The sequence below is a fragment of the Phlebotomus argentipes genome, unplaced genomic scaffold (assembly GCF_947086385.1).
Source record: "Phlebotomus argentipes unplaced genomic scaffold, Phlebotomus argentipes genome assembly contig_2, whole genome shotgun sequence".
Classification (NCBI taxonomy): Eukaryota; Metazoa; Arthropoda; class Insecta; order Diptera; family Psychodidae; genus Phlebotomus; species Phlebotomus argentipes.
Genome location: NW_026776162.1, coordinates 1,563,792 through 1,590,291, shown reverse-complemented (window position 1 = coordinate 1,590,291; position 26,500 = coordinate 1,563,792). Strand labels below are relative to the sequence as shown.

At 39.9% G+C, this 26,500-nt stretch overlaps 1 protein-coding gene across 1 annotated transcript; it reads left to right on the top strand.

The window, feature by feature from the left end:
• Positions 1–2,622: 2,622 nt before the first annotated feature.
• Positions 2,623–26,458, top strand: LOC132265170 (GRAM domain-containing protein 2B-like). The gene is made up of 7 exons (XM_059765735.1): positions 2,623–4,300; positions 16,369–16,527; positions 21,814–22,052; positions 22,123–22,226; positions 22,289–22,894; positions 23,555–23,677; positions 23,782–26,458. The coding sequence occupies exons 1-7, from the start codon at positions 3,735–3,737 to the stop codon at positions 23,866–23,868; spliced, it is 1,884 nt and encodes a 627-aa protein (XP_059621718.1). The 5' UTR covers positions 2,623–3,734; the 3' UTR covers positions 23,869–26,458.
• Positions 26,459–26,500: the final 42 nt, after the last annotated feature.

The following is a 26,500-nucleotide window of genomic DNA, read 5'->3' as shown; positions in this document are numbered from 1 at the left end:
AATCCTCCCCGTGAGGAGGGGAGCGCACGAGAGAGCTTCCCTCACGCCAGACTTTTTTATGTCCCTCTCTCATCCCCCTCGACGTCCCGTGCTTCCCCGTTTCTATCCATGGTCGGGATTAGGTGCAGACACAGGATTCCTCTCCATCATCACACATTTAACTTCCCATTTCGGGAGATTTTCCCCAGAGATAGGAAGCGAAATTATTAACACGCGCCCTCAAATGAGGCTCATGCGAAACTATCCACAGTCAGCTTCCGGAAGTAAGCACAATATTTGCTGAGAATTTCCACAGACTCTGGAGGGAAAATCAATATGCCAGAAATTCTTGCATCAGATAGCACAATATTCCTCATTCCAGCAAATATTCAAATGGCCTCTCATGTTGGCGTTATGCAACGAGAGAGAGAAGGAGACTTTTATTCACTCCACGAGGAGGCATTTCGGTTCAATACTTCCTCGTCACTTGTCTATTAATCAAAATAATCGAATATGAGGGAAAATGCTTCTCATGGCAACATTTTTGGGTTACATAGAATTCATCATACTTATTGGTATTCACCATGTTTTTTTGGTGTTGGCAGCAAATAAGTCTCTTGAGGGAGAAAATTGCTATTGGGAAAAATTCGACGCACAGCTTTTGTGGGCCTCATGGTGACAGAAGGGGGGCTGGAGCTTTTCCCAGCAAGATCTGTCGCTGCTCAGTCATAAAAAAATATATGTAATACAAGGGTCGTTTGGGAAGTTGATGACTCTGCACTGTAGAGAGTTTTTTTTGACATGCAAAAAGGAATCGTAAAGTTATGAAATTTGTTAATGAAAAAAATTTGAGATTCTATCTTTTACTTTTTCAGTGTCATTTACAAATTTACGTTCAGCAATGATGTCCAAAAGTTTGCATTTGGTTTCCGAAAAGTCCCTATTTATGGTTTCTTCTCAGTTAAATTCTAACCAATTTTTCTATCTTCTCTCCAAATTGATGAAGTTTTGTTCAAAATGCTATTGTTTATTTATTTCTGTGTAGATAAAAATCTTGACATATCTGGGGCGCGAGTAAATAACTGCAGATTGGGTAGATTATACACATCATAAATAAAGTATTAGAAAAGTTTCCTAGGTCATGTTTCCACTCTATAGTCTTTCAGCTTGACTTATATTGGAATCCCTTGGCAGGGATTTTGAAAAATTGAAGTATGAATAAGTCATAGATTCCGTTGGCTGAGGACACGTATTTTCCAAATGACCCTCACGTATAGAAGCCGGAAAATGCGCGCCAGGAATTGGCAAAATTGCTACCGCATAGCTCTGCGATTTTCCACCTTCATCCCCCTTCGGCGCTGCGGAATGTCGAGGGGGTGGCGAGTGAGTGAGAGAGTCAGATGTGTTTATTTACAATAATATCCTATGCCGAAATGCGTCACAAAATATCGAGCATAACTTATATGAGAAGATATTTATGAATTTTGCACTCAAGCTGTAAATTTTCCTCTCTATTTATACAGAGTTTTCGCGATTTTCGCGTCTCTCTTCCTCTCCACGATATCCGTGAATTAATTTTCCTCTGATTTGATGCTCTTTGGCAGATTACCACCACACCTTGGGCCAGTTGAAGCGCCTCCGGAGGATGCAGCCTTGGACTACATTCCGTAAGTTTTAGAGATCTTTAATCTTCGGAGTGAAATTAAGTTTCTCCACCTTCCGTTCTATTTATCCACCCCCAACCATTTATTTTCATGATTCTCCTCAGGCCAAATGGCAGGGAATGTTAATCTTTCCCTCCTCTCTGGCTCTCTTGGCATCTTGTCAAGACAGACAATTTTCCCTCCGAGACTGCAAATTTTGCCATTTGTCTCAATCGATTTTCCTGCCATGGCGCATAAAGTATGACATCGCTGGGAAGGAAAGGTCAGCGATAAGAAGTTATTTTTGCTCACAAACTTTTGTGGGTGGATTTTTTTCTTTCCAGACACTGGATGTGTGAGTGTTTGATGCAATCTGATCCAATTGTTTGGTGGGAAGAGAAAAATTCACATAAAAATAGGAATTATAAGCGATAAGATATAATTCATTCGACACAAGTTTCTTATCGCGAAGAAACTTTGCTTTATCATGGGAATGAATGTGTGAGAAAGATTCAATTAGTCGCACAGGTGTTCCTTCTAATGCCAGAGGTCTTAATGTTGCAAATTTCTGCTGTCGAAGACACACTGATATTGTTTCTGGGCGAAGAGCGAGTCATGTTTAGTGTGATTATTTGTTTTATTCGCAATTGAATCACCTTCGGCCTAGGCCAATCAAGTCTTTATCAGTGACTCTCCTAACGTATGCTCAGGTGACTATTGACGCGACGCGAGTGTTTTCCTAACTGATTACCCTGGGTTTTGACACTTGAACAGAGACTCTTCTCCAGTGATGGTTTTATTGAGAAACACCTGAGAATTTATTAGACTGTAATTGTGCGGTCTTACCTCAGGTTCTCTCGGCAAACTGCCCCTTTTCCACACGGATTATTTTCCATGAAAATATTTACTGAGCAACATCATTTGCTTTTCCTATTTTTCTCGGCATTCTACACCCCCAAAAGGAGTGTGAGACACTCACAAATCCGCCGTAAAATATGACTGTACGAGGATCTGGCAGTGTTTTGCTCGTTGTGTGGCGTTTTTATCAGTGAAAGCGAAAATTGCGAGAATGCCTCATTATTGTGCTATTCGTGCGTGATCTTATTTCATATTCCGGAACAAGCGGAGAGACCGCATAGAAAAATTGTGTGATGAAGAGTTGGGGCGCAGAATGGCGAGCGAGAGGCCGTGTTGTGTATCGTATAAAGGCAACAAACAGCGAATGATAGTTGATATTAATAATGCCATAGAGGCGGCAACTAGGTCTCTCTATTGTCGCACGAGTCTCTCCAGAGCATTATTAGTGCGAATGTGAATGAAAATAGACGGAGAGCGGCCCCAGAGAGTGTATATATTTGCAGAGATAATTGAAACATACAAGCCCGGAGTGTTGCAGAAAAAAATTCGTGACATTTCGCGAGCACACTAAAAATATTCGCGATATTTTTCGCGATTCTCAGCGTCTCAGCGTTGTGATTTAGTCTCTGTGCGTTTCCCGAGTGCGTCAAATGTGTGCTGAGAGACTCTCTTCAGCGAAAGTGTGAATGAATTCTAGTGGCTGTCATGGGTGTATTTTTTATCAACTTCCTGTGCTGTGGGCCAGAAAAAGGAACTGAGTCTGATCAAAAGTGACCATTTATTGTAAATATTTATAGCCATTTTCCGTACAATTGGTCAGAAATGCTGACAATTGGAAAGGAGAAGCTCTGATGGGAGAAGTTTTGTGTAATATTGACTCAACACTCAATGCAATTGAGTTTGTCGTGTGTTTGTCATGTAATTTGAGGTGATGACAGAGATTTTTGATGTGAAGGCAATGCCAGAAAAATATACAGAGACTAATGAATGCTATTTGTGAGGAATTATTTCCGTTTCTTCCATCCCAAATCACGTGGAAAAAAGAAAGACAAATAAATCGAGTAAAAGTTCATTTGGTGTGAAGAACAAATGTGTGATCTTGAGCGGAAAAAAGCCACTCTATAAGATGATATAAACATCGTGATTTGGCATTGATTGGATTTGAGTGAAAAAAAAGAGAGCAGACAAGGAGGAATTTGGAGCAAATCTCAAGGTGTTGCTCTACATGAGAATTTATCATCTGAGGACGGCAAAATGCTTGAGGAGAACGAAGAGGAGACTGTGGTGCTGCGGGAGAAGCACATCCTGACCTTTGAGGCGAACCTCGCCGAGGAGAAGTTGCGCCAGATCTACTGGCAGGATGAGAATGTTCATCTTAAGGATCTCGATCGCATATCATCCTATCTGGCATTCAATCGCTGTCACTCCGTGGCGGTGCCCCAAACACACTACATCCCATATCGTCATGACGACGTGCTTCAGAACCTGCAGCAGGAGTCCTTCATCCACAGCAATCTGGCCAAAGAGGTGCGAAAGTCCATGCCAGAGGAGTGTCCGCACAAGAAGCCCGTCACCATTGGCAGTGTCTTCAAGAGGGACTCGTTTCTGCGCCAAAGCTGGAATCACTTCATTAAGAGGAACAAGTCGCAGAGGCGCAAATCCATGTCCTCAGAGGATGTGGCCAGGATGAAGCACAGGAAAGAGAAGAAGATAGTTGACAGCAGCAATGATGCGTCCAGCGATGGGGCCAAGTCCAGTCCGAAAGCAGCTAAAAAGGGTCACAAGAGGAGCAGCTCCACTTCCAGTTGTATGAGTAATCGGTAAGAGGAAATTCATTTTCTCTCTCGGCCACATTTCAAAGGGGAGCCCCCAGAGTGTCTCTTCCCCGCATTGAGGTACTAATGGGCACTCAAATATGCTAATGAATGCAAATGAGCACTGAAAGTGTTAACAATTTTGTAGGTGAAGACATTCATTTCTTCGTACTTGCAAAAATGATATGTTTGTCAAGTAACAATTTGAGTTGGGATTTATTGTGACCTTCACATGACAGACGGACGCTTTAATCATAGCGATGTAATGTCATAAAAAGACATATCTTTATTAGAATGTTTCTCCCGAGTGAGAGAGTCTGTAAATTTCCATAAATCTCTCGTCAGACCACTCTTAGTTTTAGCTCACTTCCAGTTTTTCTCCACGTTTGGCAATTACTCCATACGGCGAAACAACATTTGGGAAGTTTGTTGTTTTTTTTGTTCTGTGATAAATAATTCTACATCAATCATGATTTCACTTCTGCCTCAATCAAGTGTGCTGCTTTGCGGAGCTTCTCAATCATAAGTCTTTGTCAAATAATCACCTCAGGCCAGGTCAAGAGATCAAATATTAAAGAGAAAAGATTGATTTGCCTCACTGACCAACGATTTGTTTCCCAATGTCTCTGCAACATGAATTTCTTTAAGTATTTATTTGGCCATAAACTCCATCAATTGAGAGGTCATGATGCGAAGCTTTAATGTACATCACTTTTAGTTTTTCATCTTTATTGTGTTTTCTTGTGGTTTTTCTCACAATGTTTGCATATAATGCTCTTTATATTTTCATAGCTGATTTTTTTTGTCTGTTTTCTATGATATTTAACAAGTCAAATGGTGAGACAGTCTTTCTCACACGCGCCAACACTTCCTTGTCTGGATGACATGAAGTAAGCTTTGTTGTATGAAATCCACATTCGGAGTTGTTTCAGTATTAAACTCGTTATGATATTTTTTGTCATACTCATGAAGAGGCACGTGTTCTTGCCAGAGCTTTACGATGTTACCCGGCAATTCACGTTTATTTCTGAGATGATTTGTAATTAAAACATCACGGTTGATTTCACAATTTTCCTTCTTGAATGTTTGCAATCAACGTGCGTATTCAATCAATAGATTCGTCATGTGTTTCTCTTACCTTCTCTGTTGATTTAATCATCAACTTGCCGAATTTATCGGCTTTCTTGTGGTGTGATTATTAAACAATTACGGCACAATCAACAGGATTTCTTATATCAGTGATCAGTGAACTTTTCAAATATCACACACAGTTTCTTCAGCGATCATAGGCGTAGGCACAATTATCTCTTTAACTGAAGCATCCTGACTACACACATGACTGTAACATTCTGCACTTTCGACTGTGGTGAATGATTTTCACACTGAAAACACACAAAGAAGATTTATCCTTGAATTTCCTTTCTTCGAAATGCGAGATTCCGAGAAGATTCGCAGAAGATTAAATTCGTCTGGGGTGATTTTTCTTCGGTGAAAATTGCGGCGGGAATTTGTCACTCGAGCGATGGGTGAATGGAGATAGCTCAGCGGAGTGGAGAGATATAGATTAGAAGTGTGAATGAGTGATTTGTGGGTTTGAACACCTGGCGTCTCCATCGACACCTGGCGTCTCCACTGCATGCATTAAAAGCTCTGTTGGATTTTATCGATTAGCCTGGAGAATCTCGCATTGTGTTGTGGAGAGGTGATTAGATTGGAGCTATTATGTCATAGGCAGGAACTATGCCACATCACCTGAGCCCATACTGCAGGGGTTGACCCACTTTCATTCGTCAAGGAGACTGAAGGATCTGAGTGAATTTGTCTCTGAATGTCTGTGTTGGACATCTATTTCTGCCTGTGTTACGAATCTTTCCCAGGAATTTTAATTGACTTTCTTGCAATAGAGGAGCAGTGAGTGAGTGATGAAAGCATGTTTCATTATTTCACCGAGTCTTGAAGGAGAAATAGAGACTCTGACTGTGTACAGTCTATAATTTCCCTTGGGTAATAATCCTCTCTTAGGTGAATAATGAGCAAATTCACGTTCTGTTCCGCCGATGCCCAGTGAAATTGATGGTATATTTAGTGAATGTGGTGTTTTATTTTTTTCCACTCAAAAGTCGTGACACTCAACAGATGTGCCTCTTTCTGTCCATTTCTCCTTGACTGTTGTGTGTTGATCAGCAATATTTCGTGGAAAACTGCCTGAAATTTCCTCTGATAATTGACATTATTGCCTGTCGTGGTTTCCACTGGCCAACAATACGTGACAATACATGGCCAAATAAAGAAATTACCATTTAACCTAAATATCCCACCTATTTTGCCCTATTGTGATGTTAGGTTTTGGCTCCATTTCGAGAATTGGGTGCAGCTTCTTGACTTCAATTTGCCCCTGAGACGCCCCAAAAATATAATTCCATGTCATGGAATATCTCACCCTCTGCTCTCTTTTGTGGCTTCTGTTTTCTCAAGCTCACTCCCGGGAACACACCCAATTCTCATGGTAATTCTCTGGTGCCACGCATGCAGTGGACATGATTTCACGGAATACTAGAGCATGTCCCAAAAAAACAGAGGCGCGTAGAAAGCTCACACAGGACGGTCAATTGGGGAGCTATCTAATGAGATTCCCTTATCGCAGATTTCTTATCGAGACATCATGACGTCCATTCGATATGATTTGCATAATTCTCTTGTTGTTCCATCGCGTTATTGATAATTGCAGATAGGGAGTTGATAGTTAAGGGATTATGCGAAACAATGCCGGGGGAGCTTTAATGGTTTCCGTGTGTGTACAGCGGGTGGCGCGTGTGTGCGTTTTTCAACGTCTGCAGATAACAGTGGTGATACCTACTATGAGGAAGGCGAGTGTGCAAATAATGGCGAGTCATGCAACTTTCAGGGCTCAATAAACCTTAAGCGCCTCAAAGTCGGCAAGAGATTGGCGGCCGGCTAATGCAATTATTGTGATTTTCCATTTTTCACCCCTTTCCCCAGTGACTGGACACGACTGAGGGCAGGGAATGTAGTGCGATTAAGTGTGGGGGAGTGTCAGGAAGCACTAGAAGGGATCAAATAATTCCCATTGTAATATATAGTTAATTTTCCATGTGGAATATGTAGAAAAGCGTCAATCGATAGATTTACAGAGCTCTGTCAAAAATATTACAGCGATTATTCAATGTCCGGATTCCGGAATGCCTTTATATAAAAACCATACATTCTGAAAGCTCTCGAGAGCTTTGTGTGCAATTTTTCTGCATGAAGAGGCAATTTCATGGGAACCATTCAGAGCAATTTGGGTGCTTGGGAAGTTGGATTTAATCCTCAGCATCCATTATAATGGACACCCATATAAATTACTCCCAATTGCGCGGTTGAGTGCCTCAATATGGGCGAACTAAAAAGTCCTTCCGCATAAGTAACCACTCTTTCTTCACTGTCATTGCACAATTTCTAATTACAGCGGCACGCGGGGCATAAAAGAAAAATGTATTTCACTGTGTCAAAGAGGCTGGCAAAAAGACGAATCATGTGGTTACAGAGCAATTTATGAGGGGCCTCTAACAACTCTTTTATGCTTTGACAGATCCCCCTGAATTTGAAGGTTTCCCTCTCGCAAATGAATGGCAATCGAGATATGTTACGCAATTTTACACTCAAGATGAGTTCTTCAAATAATATTTACATTACATCTCCGCAATTGCACAAGTTTGAACCATATGAAAATATTTAAATTAAATTCTTGAGCAGTCAGTGAGGAGAAAACATTATACTGTGAAGTATTACAAAATCCACAGGAAGTTGCTTATGAGTTTTTCTATGCCTCTCTTCATCTACTTGCTTTTCCCTTCCTTTCACCCCGGAAAAAAGAGAGCAAATATTGTGTGGCAATTTTTTTTGGGCTGCGTATGAATTTCGGAGCTTTGCAAACTCTCAATATAATCTGCGGGATTGAGGCGGGAAATTGCAGTAAAAGTTTATGTCTTGTTGGTCTTGTTTGAAATAATGCGGAGACTCATTGACCTTTATTATGGCGGAAGGTTACAGAAAAACAGAAAATGGTTAACAACTTTTGATATTCTTGAATTACACATGTTAATAAATGGATTTTCCTCTTTAAAGTGCATCAGTGCATTTTCAAGTGGTCTGTAATTAATATACATTTCCATTGCTAAAAGAGTCTTTCATGCATGAATTTAATATTCTGTTTATTCTATTGAGTGCGCCCATTTGCCATTAACACGGCCTTTTATCATTTTTCCACAAAAGTTCAGGAAACATAGAGTTTTTCTGGGACTGAAATGTGCTAGATTTATTCACTGAACGTGGAGGCACAAAGGCGTACGAAATGTGCCACAAAATCTCTCGAACTGATTCCACAGATTTATTTATCATGGCAAACTTTTTCTCCGAGATTATCACCACAAGTCAGCGACCAGCGAAGATCACAGTGATCTTTTCTATTGGAGTCGTTTGCTAAAGTAGAGGATAGAGAATGAGAGATCAAGAAGTCAAACCGGCTGTGTGCTAATTTTTCATAAATAGACTCCAATCTCCACATAATTTCCTTCACTCTCTTTCAAATTCACTACACTCGACGTTTATCCTCTGCTCATGTGTTTGTGGGCATGAGGCAAAATAGCTATTGCTTTGATGTTATATTGCTGCACTGGGCCAGCAACTACTCTGTGAGCAGGTATTTTAATTTATGTTTCACTCAGATGAGAGTATTGAGATTCTCTTTGCAACTACAATAGTGCCACGTTCAAAATCCATTCAATTCAATTCACCTTTGGATCTCTCCGGGTTGGAATTGTCGATGAAATGGGGAGAATGGCTGCGATGGTGTTGAATGTGGAAAAGATTCATGCTTCATTGTGGAGAAATGCTGTGCTTCTGTATTGGACAGTGGAGGCTTGCGAAGAGCTCTCTATTGGGCAAAAATTCACACAATAAACTTTTCTATCTCTCTTTCCCTGAATTCATTCAGCGAAATTAATTGAATTCAGCACAAGGTGCAATTAAGGTGAAAGAGCAAACAATGTTTTGCCGAGGAGTCTGGAGAGAAAAAAAATATGGATTCCTACTTAATCTTCAAGGAGCTCCAGCAAGATAAAGTTTCAGCTGACTTTAATGAGTGTTTGATTACTTGAGGAGTTAAAGGTTGAGTAATTTTGCTCGTTTGTTACCATGTGGAATTCTCGTGAGGATTTTCCCTATACTTAAAATATGAAGAATTCTTGAAATAATTTAATGTCACGTTTCAACTGGAGTGCACGTCAGTTATTTCCATTTTTTTTGAAGGGTATACTTTATGTAAAAGTAGTATCGTCAGTTCCAGACTGTATACTTGAGATTGTTTAAGGTTTTTACTTAAAAATGATTCGGATGCTTTAATTAATTACATTAAATACTTTATAAAAAACACAGAGACAAGCGAAGAGATTTAACTTTGACGCATTTACCTATAGAAACCGCAAGAAAATACATTGTTTATAGAGTTTTTACAAGCACAATTCTACGAAATTCTAAAACCATAATTCTCCTATTGCGTTTGATTCCGGTGAATATTCTCTGGGGAGCCTTTTCCTTAGAAAATGACAGCTTACAACAGTCGAGAGACGCCGTGTCGGCCTTTGAAGGCCCCGAAAGGGTTATTGGACATGCGTGTGGGGCACTCGAACCGCCTCGTGGCGCGAAAAGACAGCTTCGCGCGGAAATGCGTTGCGCGACGACGACCAGTTTTTACTACACAGCTGAGGTGCTCTGTTCCACAATGTTTGAGCTCTTCGAATGAACGTGTATTAACGCGAGAAGTGAGAGAGAAACACATCGAGTGTCTTTGGGATTTTTCTCTATAATGTTATACACGACTTTCAACATAGTACACTATATGACGGCTTAGGGTACGGACGCGTTATTCTCGTGTGGGGTTTTCGGGAGGTTCTTTTGTAAATTGTCAACGCCGGAGATTTGAGAAAGTGTGAAGAAAGCAAAGACTGTTTGAGGAAGCTTGATTTCATAACGGCTGGAGTGTGTTATAAAGCTCCCTTCTCAGTGGCTCTTGGCCAAATGAAAGGAGCTCTAATTGAAAGTGCAATTTAACACGCCGCGGTGCAGAAGACAAGCTCAGATGAAAATTTTCCCATTAACTCTATTGCAAGAAAATGTGCAGTGAAAGTGGAATTAATTGGTGTTAAGTGTATTGTAGAAAATCATCGTATATGAGTTGTGGCTTGAGAATTGAGTCAAGGAGAAGCTTTTTCAGTTCAACTCCTCAGTGTCTCGTAAATCCACTGAAGAGTGCTGCACAAAGTGTTGAGTGAATGATATGATGGTATAGAACTATAGAGAAATGAACTGTGATACGAATTTTCCACCCATTCTTCATACTTATTCTCTGGCAGAATAGAATTGCAGAAGAAGGCGTTTAGCATGAAATTGCTAAGCTAAATGGAGAGAACGTAGAGAGGGCACAAAGTGTCGTGGATGTAATTAGAAGGAATAGAAATTGTCAGACAAGTGTTGAGAAGTGTGTACCATTGAAAATTGCAAAGCGAGAATGAAACAATCGCATAGAATATCTTCGCAATTGTGGTGAAAAGGAAAAAAAACGCTACATAGAAATTAAGAGACGCAGTGGGACGAGTGGAAAAAGCTCAAAGTGCAGAATTACAAGCTTTTTATGACACGCAAGCAATTTGCGGTGATGTTGTGCTTTGTGCAAGGAATCACGGGATCGAATGGAGAGAAGACGAGGAGTGGAAGCATCGAGGGGGCTCGCGATGTGCCAAAAGTCACCTCAAAGTGCAACCGACTGCTGAGAAAATCTAGGTAAAGTGAATTACCTGGGACAATTGTGTTAGAATGTGGAGGAGAACCACCTAAAGAGATTATCCATACTCTGACTTTGCCTCAGAATCAATTCCACAGCCAATGGGAATATTTCATTAGGCTTCTCATGGATAAATCAGTGGAGCAGTGCTGCATAATTAAGCTATGAACTCAAAATTTGATTTCATTTGCCTCTCGAGCAGCAGTATTTTGAAGGTTCCGTCACACTGATCTCAATTGCAGATTGGCATATTGCAATAATTATTACTTCTCATTCGGTCTAATGAAAAGGCACTATATGAGCAATTTTTGTATCCATGAAAGAGATTGTCAGTGATTGATTGATAGTAATTTCGCCTAAATTTCAGCTCAAACTGACCTAAATTATTAATAGAGTGACCTCATTGAAATCAGGGATTTTTGTCAAACCTGAAAATATGAATTTCACTTGTCATACGCGGAAAACCCAGAATTGGGTCGATTTTACAGTATGAAAATAGATTTATTCCTTGAGGAAATGATTCAGCTCTGATTTTTCGCCGGAATATTCATATTTTTCACACTTTCCTCTTGTTAATCATGATATGAAAATAAATATAGCTTTAAACCCGACTTCTGTGGGCACACAAAGTGAGTCTTCTGCCGGTCGTTTCTCACATAATAAAAAAAATTCCAAGGCAAAAGTTCAAGACATTACGACGTACTTAACAACGTAGATAATATTTTATTCATTAAAAGGGTTAACACAGTGTGTCTCAGTTGATATGCAAAGAAGAAGACTCTGATTATTTACATGACTCATTTTATTTGACTCCTCACTTCGTCGATCTTGAGTTCAATGAGTTTTTAACGCATATTTTTCGCACTCACAGTTTATTTGAAGTTATCATCATAAGCAGAGATGAAGGCAATTAGCTATATGAAGTTTTCAATTTCATCTCTCTTGGCGAAACGGTTGTTTTTCTCGCAATACGCAAAGCAAATCTTGGCAGCAAATCTTTCGAGATGTAATTAGTGATTTGAAGTAAATAGATATCTTGCTTGGAATTGTATTGTAATTTCCATTTGATATCTTTTCCTGGGAAAACACGCTTCATTTTCATCATCGAAAAGGAACTGCTGTTAATCCACGTGTATTTTAACATCACTCACAATTTAATTGCTTCTCCATGATTTTTCCAGTAGTGTCGGTTTCCGCTCGTTGAGTGATTAAAGCTGATTAGGAAGACAATTTCAATAAATAGACAGACAGAGAGACCATTGGAAGGTCAAGCGGGAAATTTTATGTAATGAAATGAATTTTCCCCCTGCATATGTTTAGTTTTTGCTCAAAATAAATATCGGTGATAAGCGGCCGGTGTCATTAAGCAAATTGCGTCCAATCGATGCACCGCCTGATTGAGTGACTCTTCTACTGAAAATTGTGTATTGAATGGAAATTTATCGTCGGAGTTCTTTTTCTGGTCGTGCAGGGTCGGGAGTTTATTTGAAAATGGGCAACAGAATATGCCAGCTGTTGTTCAGCTGCTCATTAATGTAAGAGTGTGAACGCGTACACGGCAAAAAATGATCAATTGCGAAACATACACAATTTCAACAGTCAAGAGATGGTGTTTTTTTTTTTTACATAAACACCACGATGAGTTTGGAAATGAGTTATTCCCAGATGTAACGAGTAGAAAAAAAAGTTTAAGAATTTCCCTGTAATCTCTGCATACCAAAGTTAGGAGTCCATTAGCATTTCAGTGTGATGCTAAAGTTGCATAACAGATAAATCATCTGGCAGAGATCGGTAAATAATAAAGTAGATCATATTTTGTCATCGATTCCCCTTCGTTTCGTGGATCTCACACTGTTTCACACGCGGAGTTGCGTCAATGTGAGAGAGAGAAAGAGATTCTTACAAAATAAGCACCAAAGAACTGGATCTTCAACTGGTTTCCGTGCCCCAGCAATTTTCTTCACATTTCAGCTGTTTTATTCAACACAGACGAAGTACAAAATGATCGATTTCTGGGGTTTATACGAATCGTATGAAATTGTTGGTCGTAAAATTTCGCCATTTCATCCGTCCAGAGGTCATGGTGAATTATTTTCAGACGGGAATTGCATATACCAAAATAATTTCCTCTCCCGCAACTGCAATGATGTACAATGAAAATTTTCCATTCTATGGTATTTTCTTCTCTTTTGTCTAGCTCTAACTACAGTAAATTGCGCTTTTGTCATAGCGCTAGATTGGATTTCAATATGCACAGTGTGGGAAAATGGGTTTTTCTCTGTGGCCAGGCGAAAAAGCACATGACAATGGTTTATGTGAATTTTTAGATTTGACCCAAATTTCGATATCTAAACTTTGAGCACTTTATTGTGGCTGTTTTATTGCCAAGATTGCCCACGAACAATATCATTATTTATTCTCATCACTGAGAGAAAATTCAACGTTCCGCGCTGCAAATGAGACAGTCTGTGACTCAATCACACTATCTTTAATAGGCCCATCGATATTCAATTCCAATTGATAGGGAGAAAGTGAGGCTTGAGACAAAGCGTCTGAGAGAGGTGAGAAAAGCGATAAGAGCAAGTAGGATTGCTGATATTTTTAATGTGGAACGTGCGTATCGGCGCGAATTGAATTAATTTCGATATCACAACAAAGCTATTGATGCAATACACCAGCAGAATCTTATCGATTAGGTCTCATTGATTAATCCAGTTCAGTGTTGTTTTTTTTCAGTGGAATATTCTGCATAAATAACAATAGAGAAATATTGAAATAGATTCAGTCATGAATTGGAATATTTAATTGTTTAACAAATTCAGTTGAAAAACAACGAATTCGGTCAATTTTTCTCGGAGTGCACAGAATTCATGGGTTTTATAGTCATTGACCGATTTATTGCTGGATGATTCCACTCGAATTGGACTGAGTCTGTAAATTTCTTTCCACCCTCGATTTTCATATCGAATTTATATTCTCCAAAAAGTGTCTTCTTTGTGATGGTTTCGGGGGCAAACATTATATGTGGCTTCGGATGATGAGGCGCAGATTTCAATGAAAGAGTGACTTTTTTGCTCATCGTCAGCAAACAAGTGGAGAATGTCAAATAAAGTGAAGCGCTGAAAGATTCTTCTTGTGTTCTTCTTCGGCAAAAATTTCAAATATTACACTCCCTGGCGAATTGTGTCAACAGTCTTTTTCATATTTTAATATTCTATGACATTGCGAAAAAAAGATTTCTTTATCCTCGAGTTAGCGCGTGGGTGTCGTTAGGAGAGCGCGTGTTTGTCTTTTCCTGGAATTTGGAGGGTAAATTTAATAGGAGAATGTGATGATTCCTTTGCGGTAAATATTTAATTTGCATTCTGTGCCACTGACAAAGTCACTGCGATGAGAATCAGAATTTCCTCTAAATTTTCCACTGCTGTGCAGGAGACACGAGATCCTTATCTGAGAGGGCTGAGAGCGTCTCGGGGCGAAGTGGGCGACACTTCTTCTCCCGAGTGTATAATGGTGGCGCTGAGAAGAGGACTAATGGTGTGATGAGTTCATCGAACCACACTTGCCTCATCGTGGCTCCTCTGACACTGCCAAGCCACTGTTGCCACAGTGAATTGATCATCTTTCAACAAACAGACTAATTTATTGGTCTGTGTGAAATTTATATCACTCTATTTTCTTCACTCTCTCGCGTGACACACTTTCTTGTTTGACATTTTTGCTGCACTTTGCATGGCACAAAAGGTCAGTATTTTCGGTGCTCAAGCAATTCGCGCACAGCTGAATTTTGGAAAATTACCCCTTCGCATGCAGAAGCTGACGTGGTGTCTTTTCTACCAGAAAATGAAGAATAGAGAAGTCACGGTGGTTTGCCTCCTCATCGTGAGGGAACCGTTCAATCTAACGGACGAATTTGCAGAAATACACAATTTTTACCATGGAAACATTTAAGCCATGATGGTTTCCGAATGAATATTTAGCAGCTTGCCACTATGAATAATTATATGTCTCTGTTTATGGTAATTTAATGCGTCTGAAGAATAAGAGCGAAAATCTCCGTCTACTCCATAATTGCCTCCGATGTCTTCTTGATTAACGATAGCGGTAAATGGCAAGATGTGAGAATTTGTTGCGTTAATAAATCGTCATATCTATAGTGCACATTGAACTATAGTTCAATCTTTGAGAGATCAATTTAAAATCTCAATCAAGTTTGATGCACTCTTTACTTAACCGATAATTAAATAGTGTGTTGAACTGATAGTAAAACTTATTTATGTTAACGCTGGCCTTCAATAAATAAATATCATCCCACATTTTGATATTTACCCACACTGAGAAAGTTTCTCTCTCTCGCCTTCATCTCAATTTCGATTTATAAATTAATTTTGGTGTTATGACTCAGACTACGTCATTTAAACAGGTGGATTTCTCTCGGTAGCTCAATTTTTGAAGACCCCAATTTGATGCTACTGATTGTCTTGAGCGTAACAAAAGGTTAATGGATCTCTGGGGAAAATTTCATTTACTCTTGTGGCTTTAAACCCTTTTCTTCAGTCTCACTTTTGCACCTGCGAACGTGATAAGATTTCCACTGTTTCCCAGTGTTGTTTTTCTAGGGGTTTTGTCAGTGTGGTAAAGAAAAATAGACGTACATGATAAGGGATCGGCTACATTGAGTAGAACTGCCCGAGGGATTATGGTGCGAGAAAGTTGGTGGAAATTTTAATTGGTGAAGAGAGTCAGAAAGTTGGGAAAACAGAAGTGAAATGGTGAAAGGGGATGGAAAATTGAGAGATAAAACTTAATGCTGGTGATTTAGACTGCACTAATAGTTACTTGTTGATTGTTAGAATTTTTAATGGGCTCTTTTTCTCCATTGAATTTCTCAGAGAAAATTACACAGTCGCTCGATGAAGGTGAAAACGTTTTTTTTTTTGGGCAAAAAGACATGTAATTTTACTTTAAACTACAAGTTTCTCGCTCTCTTCTCTCATATCAGCAACATAAAAGGGAGTGTGTATGTGTGTTATCGATAAATTCATGGGTGATTAATGAGATCATGTTGTGTGGCTCTGTGGGTGGAAAATGAATGTCATGGTTTATTGGTTTGTCTCTTCGGCAAGACTGAGTCTGTGCCTTTAAACTTCAGACACGCATTATTAGAGGAGGAGAAAATTAAATTTCCCACCACTAAAGTTTCTTTTTTTTTGGCTTTCTTGACTCTTTGCAGATCAACCAACAGCATCGGAATCCGTTCAGCTCCAACGACCCCAATGGCACCCCTCCAAGGACAGACAGACACCAATCATTCCAGCTATGGCCAAAGTGTTGTCAATTTGAACTCCATCTCGCGGAGTCCCAGCCACAGTTCCACTAAGAGTGATTCCAAGTAAGCAAAAGAAAAATGCCTGCATATGGAATTTTAATGCGATTTTTCACCCACAACGTGATCCTATTTCACGACTGTCGGAAGAACTTTTTAAATCCCTGATGATGCCCGCCTTTCCTCTCCACTTTATTTTCATCGGCCATAAAAGTCTGCCTCGCAGACTTGCTGCTTTTCATAAAATAGATGGCAATTGGATGGATTCTGGGAAACTCGAGACAAGGGAAAGAGGACGTGGAAACTTTTAAACTTGATATTTCTTGAGGAATATGAATTTGTTTCACATTGATTTATGGTGCATATGAGAGCTTGCAATCCATTTATGTTCTGCGTGCAGAGAACTTTGCTCGTGTTCTCCAGAAATGTAATTTAGAGCGTGAAATTCTGGATAGAAATTAAATTCCTTTGAAAATTTACCATTGAATAGAAGCCATATTTTATCAAAGCATAATTTCTAAGGATTGTGTAATTCTAATTGAGAGAAATCTTTTCTCTCAACTTCCTTTTACAAGAATATTACGTTGGCAACAGCAGAATTAAACAAACTTTCTTCTCAGAACATGTCATGAAATTTGTTTTGTCAGCCTTTTAGAGATCAGTTCTTAGAAGATTCTTCGAGAGATTTTCCGTATTTTTCGTCTTATTTGTCCAATAAATTGAAATTTCTCAAGGGAAGACGAAGGAAAATATGAAGTTTGATTCGTCTGCTGCTATGACAATAAGTGAGGGAGTCAAGGTTGCGTGTTTTTCAGCCCTCAGCAGAGTTATTCATGCATTTCTTGCACCTTCATGTGAATGTTATTTCACTCAAATTCGGGGATTCTCACCCTTGACTCAATACCCATAATCAGCCTGCTCAAGCGCCGATGAATGGTGAACGCATAAACAGTGGCTGGAATCCCCGAAATGTTTTCCCGATAAAGTTCCCGCGGGCGGCATAATATTGAGTCATAGCTTGAGGTGAAAATTACCTGATTACTTAGGATTCCAATTATCGAGATTTTGGCGCATTCTCGCTTAGGCAAACAAATGTTGGGAAAGAGATGTATCACGTTCACGTGATGAAATATCATTACTTGACGTCGATATTTGTGTAACTAAACTTGAGCAAGAGAGCTTAAAGAATTAACACTTGATAATAGCACGTGAATCATGGACGTATGAAAATTGGGCGGCACAATACAATATGGGATTTCCTTTGATTTTCCGGGGGTGCTTTCATCACAGGCCAGGTGGGCTTGTGAATCACAATGCAAGGTTCTCAATTAATTTTCAGCCAAACTGAAGTGCGTAGTTCCTTAAGGGTAAACAATAAATTCAATTCAATGGAACCACTTGAATGTTTTCACGAACCTTTCTTCGCTGTGCTCATTGAAGAGCGATAAAAGTAATTAATTTCGGGGAGAAGTTGCGATAAAATGTTTGCCAGTGAGAAAAAGAGTGGTTAATGACATTCGAAAACTTGGCTGTTATCATGCGGAAAAAAATTACACTTCTTGATTACCTTTTTGGAGTGCAGAAGTGAGATAGAGAAGGTGAATTATTGTAAGGAATCCCAGAGAGAATCGGAAATGATAATTAACCGGGGATTATTGTCAACAAGCATTGTCAAACAGATCTGAACAATGCGAGGAGTCATGCATTTTCACGAGTGTGGGTTTGTCTTGTGCCTCCATACTAGCATTATCACTTGACTTTTATCAGTTGGCCCGTGGAGAACCAATACATCGGAATATCCGCTATCAGTTGGGTAGGATAGAGACATGTGAAAGGTTCTTGGGTCCACAGTTTTCCCGCGAGCGCCATTGGAAAAGCACACGCAAGACTTTTTCTCTCATCCAATGATGCGAAATGTCTTCATCTGCGAAGTGAGTTTTCTGTCGGGCGGGGAGATTTTCTCAGCACGTGCAGAGTACATAAAATAACATTACTTTGTGATGGTCTTGGAGTTTGGTCGTTTTTCTCATTGGGCGTAAAAAGAATCGCAAAAATAAACAATTCGCTTGACTCTCTCTCCCTCTGCTATATGATGGCGTTTCCGAAGACAGTGGAAGAAGTTTTCGCAGAGTGAGAGGTGAAAGAATGGAAAACATTTCAGTGTTGTGTAATTTTCAATGAATCTCTCTTGGACCGTGAAGATTGATTCTCTATAGACGTGCTTCTTCTCCACCTCCTTTCATAGACACACAGTTTGTCTTGTGCGGCGAAAGGAGGACAGCCGAGAGGAAATTCCTTGTCCAAGGACTCGTGAAATGTTGTGACAATAATTCAATAGTGTCAGAAACATTTGTTCAAAGAAACTCTGTGTAGAGAATGTCATCGGGCACGGGAATCCACAAGGGCTTCATCGCGAAGTACCGACATCAGGGCCAGAATGCATCGGTCATGTTTGGCCACGTCGCTGGCGATGTCTCAGAAGTGGCTGAGGGATTTGTCGAGTGAGTTGAACAGATGGGGAATAGGTTAATTTTTAACGCGAACTTTGCCCACACTTTGTTGAGAATGGCACACACGGTCCGCGGAAAATCGATGGGACGGTGTTAAATATTTACGAAAAAGCGTGTATATCGGATGGCGCGATAATAGAGACCTTCAAGCAGATGTTTCAATTCACTCAGTGAATTTTTAATCTTTTCACATCCTAATGCTGCGTCCTTCATTTCACATTTGAAGGGATATAACTTGAGCAGCGGCGATTTCTTTTCCTTCTGCCACGAGGAAAAGTATGAGAGTTTCTCAAAAATTACCACTTTTCAGTGGTGTTTTGCTCTTATCGCTGTCTAGTCACTCAGAGTCTTATCGCTTTTTCGAGTATTCTTTATGATAAGGTTGCGCGCGAATGGATTAGCATAATCTGAACGAATATACGATAGAAATAATGTTGAGGAACCACGTCTCCATGGACAAGTTCACGGAAAGCGAGTTTAATGTGTGTCAATGGGGATATTGAGACATTTAGGGTCTTCACGTCAATTGTGGTCAGGTTAAGGCATTTTAAAGATTTCATCAGTTGAAAAGGTATATCTAATTTTTTTTTAATTTGAATGATAAAATCGATAAAATGTGTAAATTGTCTGACTATTGCTAAATAATGCATGGAAACACGCTAAACTCCTATAATTTTGACGTCAAATTAAAGTTTCGCCACAAGTAAAGTAGGATTTTGGGAGTAATGGAAACCGTTGAGCGTCATCGATAAAATTATTGCGATAGCATTTTCATTAATCTCATAAATTTCTTTACGAAACACACACTTTTGATAGAATCACTCAAAAGTGAATATGAAAAAGTTCTGCAAACAATTGGGAATACCCAATATATTTTATTACACTTTCTAAGAATTCGAATGGGTTAATCTTCTCACGTGAGTTTTTCATCAATTCCCAAGGAATTCACGAGAGAAATATTTGATGCAATTTCCACAAGTGCGGGAAGCGCTGTGTCGTGTTGTTTATTTTGTGAAAATTGTAAATCGCGTAAATCGCCTTCCCCACAAATTTTCCCCACATTCTGCACTTTACGATCACTTGAAAGCTCACTGGCTATGGCCTAAAAATATCCGAGCCATCAAATTTGGAGAATTTTATGGGGTTTAAATTGACTTGAGAGTGGTTTTTCCTCGTTGCTCCGCAATGCTCACACCAGAAATTGTATGCAATTAAACTCAAATGCTATTTTCATGAGTTTGCCCGTTTTTTTCTCCGCCTCTCTATCCATTCATTCAGTGTGAATTTCCATGAAGAAACAGATTTTTTGCTGGGCGGGATAAAAGTGCCAGTCTGGCTTCTTTCACTCTGTCAGTTTGGATATTTCTCAATGTGGCGAATTTGAGATGTGTGTGCAATTGACGAAGAAGTTTGTCATTTCAATGGGTGAATGTGTCAAGAAGGCATTACCTCTCGCGGTTGATGAGTGGATTTAAATAGCGCTCATAGTCCAGAATCCGCGGGGCTTCGGGGTAAAAATAGACCTTCTCGATGTTCTCTCGAGGGGCTGCTGAACTCTTATTGAGGATTCTGTGACTCCCGGACATGAGACTGCCATCTGATCCAGAGGAAAATGTGACCCACTTGCTATTTATCACCGTATTGAAATTTCACTCGTGTGTGTTCATCATATATGCCTTTGAGATCTTTCACATGATTCCTCATGAGATTTCTCATGTGAGATACAATGACAGATAAGTGTGGCAAATTCTATTTCCCTCACGCGCACTCACGCGACAGACCGGTCAGTTTTATGAGGCGAGTGACACTCTGCGAAAGCGATAGCATATCGCGCACGGACCTGTACTTCGCAACGTGTAATTTATGGCTTTCTTTGCAAAATAATCTCAACGATGTCACATCAATTTTTTTCCTTTGAATATCTCGCACTGTTCATTGAGAAAATCTCTTGAAGTACAAGCAAACAGTCATGTTGTTGTGTGTTTTCCGGCTTTCAAAAGAGAGTGATAATGTGATTTTTATCACATCTCAATTCCAATGTGTTCACACATTTCACGAGTGAGTTGACTTAATTCGGTGGGCGTATTTTTAGGTCTTTTTCTCCGTGTTTGACCTTCATATTATTCGGACTTTCCCGCTTTTTCACCTGCACTGTTCACATTAATTATTGCAATTAACTTTTTGCGGGAAAAGTGGTGGAAAAGCATACACTGAAAGCCTCTATTATCAATTGAATCAGTTCTAGGAAGAAGATATTTGGCGTGAAAAGCCGACACAATTCCTTTATCAGGCCAATATACACCTGCGAACAACACTCGAAAGGTTGAAAACTCTTGCAAAGTGGCCACAGCTGTGCAAGTTAAACTCTTTATCTGTGACTGACTGACTAAATTGATCAAGTGAGAGATTAGGTGCTGATATTTAAGAGTCTATTGCCTATTTTTGCCTCTTTCTTGTCTCGTGTTTGTCTGCCAATGAGAAAATGTGCGGAGGAGAGTGAAAATTGAGGGTAAATGTGGTTCACATATCATTGAATTAAAATGAACTTATTGCAGTCAATTAATATAAAGCACATTTATATCTGTGTCAGACAATTTAGCAAACCTAATAGATAAATGTGTTCATCAATAATGCAGCAAAGTTCAATATGAGTCTGGACTATTTTTACGCTAGGAGATTTCCTTATTTTGGCGAAGATCTTCGGACAAAATTTGAATTTTTACTACCGTCTAATTAAGAGAGCTTATCTCTCGCTCTCTTTAATATTACACACATTACAGTACTTTTCACTTACCGTCTTAATTGTTTTCTTCTCTCTCGCTTCTTTCCCCGTTTTGCGAAGATCTGTGAGGCAGCAGTTGGCGCCTGCACTCGGTGGCACGGTGGCGAACAATCTGCGCAGCGTGAGTCCCAATCAGCAGCTGAAGGGCGCCAGCGGGGGCGGCAGCGAGAAGGAGGCGAGTACAGGGAGTGGTAAGGATGCTGGCAAGGAGAAGAAGCGGAAAGAGCTGAGTAGCTCGCGCCAGAAGAAATTCCACCGACATTTTCAGAAAGTTTCCGCAGATGAACATGTGATTAATTGTGAGTCTGCCGTCATATCATTAGTCACTGTATCACCACGACTAACCCTCAATCCGTTCGTTCTTTGCAGATTTTTCCTGTGCACTCGTTAGTGATATCCTCTTACAAGGACATTTATACATAACTGACAATTATTTTGCATTTTACTCAAATGTTTTTGGATTTGTGACAAAGGTGAGTGCATTTTGCGGTGAAGAGGCGCTGAAGGGGGAGTAATCTGTTGCTTTCTTCCTCAGCTCCTGATTCCAATTCAGTCTGTGACGAAGATCTCGAAGGAGAAGACGGCCAAGATCATCCCCAATGCCATCGGCGTGGCCACGGCTGAGGAGCGCCACGTCTTCGGGAGCTTCATGAGTCGCGAGGCGGCCTACAGACTGATGGAGAGCGTGTGGCGGCCACTGGCGCCGGCTGATGTGGTGCCCGAGACGCCCGAGCCGAAGACTCTGGACGTGGAGATCTCCGAGTGCAGCATCGAGGAGGACAGCAGCTGCTCGGTGAGCGGCAACGAGAGTCCCACGCAGATCCAGGAGTCGTCGGCCAACAGCGATCCGGCGCCGCGACAGCGCGTCTCAGTCGTGGACGGCCTGCCGCCGGATGAGATGCCCACAATTGTGTCCAGTAGTCCGAAACCTGTGATCTTCCGCCACGCGCCTCCGCCACCCGTGGCGGCGAAGAAGTCCCTCCTGGCGCGCCTGAGGCTCAAGTTGCCGAAGAATGTGCACATCGTCCACCTGGGAATGGTGCTGGCGCTCGTGCTCACCATCTTCTCCGGCTTCCTCCTCTACCGGATCCTCGACATCCAGGCCAGAGCCAATGAATTCCCCACACTCGACTACAAATGGGTGAGTGTCGCAGCAACACTGGCCGTTTTGTTCCTCTGCCCAGACTTTCTCGTCACACTTTACTGCCGTTCTATTTGCTGAAGTACTTGAGAGTGCTTCTTCATCATCAAAGACAACGTGGCATAGAAGCAATATACAATTTGTGACTCAGACATTTTCTGTTCGGTTTGGCAAAAGAGCAGAGATTTTGGTCAAGAGTCTCTGTTTAACTTGCAAATAGGGTCACAAAGAGGCTTTTGAGGGGATTCTTAAATAGAAGAATGGCACGATTTACAGATTTCAGGAGCTTTGAGATTGTGTAAATGCCGAAGATAAACTTTATTATGGGAAGAAACTCGTGACGAATTCAAATTTGCCATTAAACCAGGCTCTCGAGAATTTTTCCGTCGTAACTTGCATTTACATAAGCAATAAAATATGACATATTTTCTGTTATTCTCACTTGTATTTCGCGTGATTATTGCTTATTCGTGGAGAACTAATTTTAGAATGACACCCTGCTTATTAGTAAAATTTATTATGTGGACGAAAATTTGACTATTTTGCTCGGAAAACTTCTCTGGTTTGTGTAGGGAATTTTTCTCAGGAATGTGCAGACTTTTGAGCATGAAAATCGCATCTTTGTGTGAACTTTTTGACTGAACTTCAACTCCTTTGCAGACTGGCACCAAGGATGACGCAGAATTGTACGCGGAGGTTCTAAAGTGGCAGAAGGAGTTGCAATCAAAGAGTCTGGAGGAGGCGCAGAAGATGCTAAATTCCAATTTAGATCAAATTGTGAAGGTAAATATGAGGAGAAGAATTCATTGTGCAAACTTTCGGCTTTTGCCAATTCAATTATCGCACGCTGTTGAGCAGCTGACAAGTTAATCTGCCACCTTTTGCAGGTGAGAGAGAGTCTCGAGACACTTTCGACGCTCATTCATGACAAATTGGACACAGATCCGGCAACGAGCAACTCTGGAGCCACATGAGCAGTGACGCCTCGGCCTCGATGTTCTTCACGATCTTTTTGTTTTTTGGGTGAAGAAGGCGATTTGCAAATCGAACTAGTCAAATTTGGGCAAGAGGATCACACTGAGATATTGCTCAACATTTAATTTATTTCCATTGTGAGAAGATGGCATTTCTTCGCACTTTTCCCGCTCTTCGTCACTTGGCAAGAAGAGAGTCTGTGAAGAGCGATGGAATTTGTGGTTGGAATTCCATGGTGGCAAACGTGGCTATTTTTGGCTCCTAATCTTAACTTATTTTAGATATTTCAAATTTCTACATGTTAATGGTGAATTGTGTAGAACAAGATCAAATGTAGCCAAAGGAGTAAAATTTGCCAAATATTAATTTTTAAACAATTTGTGGTTAAATGAGAGATAAACTTTTCATCAGTATAACCTATGGTTAAATGATAAAAAAAAGACACACAGACACAAATAATAATAATTAAAAAATGCATATTGTTCTTATTGATAAGCGATCAATGTGAGACGGATCAAGGCAAAAAGGTCACTGAGTGATCGAGAAGGCATAAGCAATTCATCATCTTTTTAGGTTCAATTTAGGAATGTTGCAATGAGGCGGATTGAAGAAACTGTGTGGAGGAGAAGGCACACTAAAATAACGGAATTAAAGACTGTGGTAAAGAGAATTTGTAAAATTCTAAAAGATGTTTTTGATAAGATGCAATGAGAAGGATGAAAAGTGTTGAGAAACCGTCAAGTGAGTTGAGGCAAATATAGTGAGAGGATGAAACGGGGAAGCAAGAGAGCATGTCTTTTACTATAATATTTAAAGCAGAGAAAATTAAATTCTAGTGTCAAGTTATAATAGAGTATTTAAAGGACAAGTAAGACAACCCAAACAAATCATATTTAATGGCTTTCACGAATAAATAGATAAAGAGAAATTGACATATTTAATGGACTTTGAAGAGACACTCAAAATAACCTGTATTTGAATATAATCAAAACGAATCACTAAATAATACTTCCTAAAGAGATTTCTCAAGCGACATTTTACAGAAGAAGAAGTGAAGAAATTTGTCCTAGACATTTTACTAAAAACTAAATAGTAAACGTATTTTAAAAGAGGAAATGGAAGAAAAGTGGATGGAAATTGCTGATAAAATCGAGAGAGAGAGAGAGAGAGTTTGTGTCAAAGGAACACAATCAATTACTCTCCTATGCCGAATAATTGCTATTTTCATTTCCACTTCATTCATTACTAAGTTTACGACCGAGGGTTAGCGGTGGGTGGAGAAGGCGAAAGGTAGCTTATTTTCCTAGCGGTTTCCCTGTATTTATTATTATTTGAGGTGTTATTCTTTTTATATTGTGACGGTCAATGAGGTAAAAGACTATCGTTAAACATTCTTTCTTAGTGTGCAATTATTCTCGAGGAACAGTGACTGGGCGAAGAGTTGACGCGCAGCGATGAAATTCGCTGACTTTGCATGAGGAATTTGATGATGTGTCGGCAGCTTAATTGAGCTATTAATGCTATTTGGGTGTCTCGCAACAATCGCCAGGCACTGTTTGGCTGCTCAATGGAGCAGAATAAATAATTCATACGCGTCGCAAGGTGATCTTAACAAGTTTGCGTGACATCGTATAAATAGAATTGATACTTTGAGAGGGAAAGAGCGTGAGATTATTCGAAATAGTCGCCCAAAAAATTCTCTTTTCCCTCAACTCGAGAGTGAGTCTAATTGCGTATATTCCTCCAACAAAGTTAATGGTTTTGATTCTCGTGCTTGCGCTCGCAACGACGAGAGCGATAGAGAGAAATCCTGTGATATAAATAATTTTTGTCTCCTTGTGCTGCACATTCATTTTCGTTTCTCGGACAGGGTATAAAATTTATTGGTTTTATTGAGTTTCCCAGTTACAAGCGTTGTATGCGATGACCTTTGGAATATTCTCTATCAATTGTGCTGCTTTGAGAGGAGAGAAAAAAGTTTCGTTGGCGATAAAGGGTAGTGAAGAAGCTGTATTGAGGAAGACAGTTGATTTATATTTACACTTCCTTCAGTGATAACCCAAAAGAGAGGCACAGATAATTCCGTCAATTTTACTCTGTGTTTTTATTATCGGACCTTCTTTCAAACGATATATTGACATTTTGGCATAAATATGGTAATTTGTGTCATAGAGCCTATATTTACTAAATATAGTGTAAAATCAATAAATAACAATTTGATTTATATTTGATTCCTTCTTCGCAAGAACAAACCAACTATCTAAAGCCATTTTTCGCTACAATTGCTGCTCACTGTAAATTCTTGTTTGTCTATATTAAATATTTGCCAACAAACAACTCTCGTAATCTTGCATATTCAACAAAATTTACAAGTCCAAGAGTTGAAACAATGTATATCGAGATGAGAATATTGTGTTTTGGGGCTAGTATTGCTTCAACGGTAGGAGAACAACCAAAAGAGAAGCAATTCGTAAGTGACACAATAATTTAACTGAAGAGAAAGAAAAATCTAATGAGATGATTATAGAGATCCACTCTCTAGCTAGAGAGAGAGAGACAGAAGGGAATAAAATGATAAATAAAACATAATCTCTGCCTTTTCAATTTCCAAGGATGCCACATCTGATTGTT

Bases quoted from the DNA above. Each gene is read 5' to 3' on its own strand.
- LOC132265170 (XM_059765735.1), top strand. From the start codon at position 3,735: ATGCTTGAGGAGAACGAAGAGGAGACTGTGGTGCTGCGGGAGAAGCAC. The intron at 22,053-22,122 runs GTGAGTCTGCCG...CGTTCTTTGCAG, and splicing joins AGATGAACATGTGATTAATT to ATTTTTCCTGTGCACTCGTT. The intron at 22,895-23,554 runs GTGAGTGTCGCA...ACTCCTTTGCAG, and splicing joins CCACACTCGACTACAAATGG to ACTGGCACCAAGGATGACGC.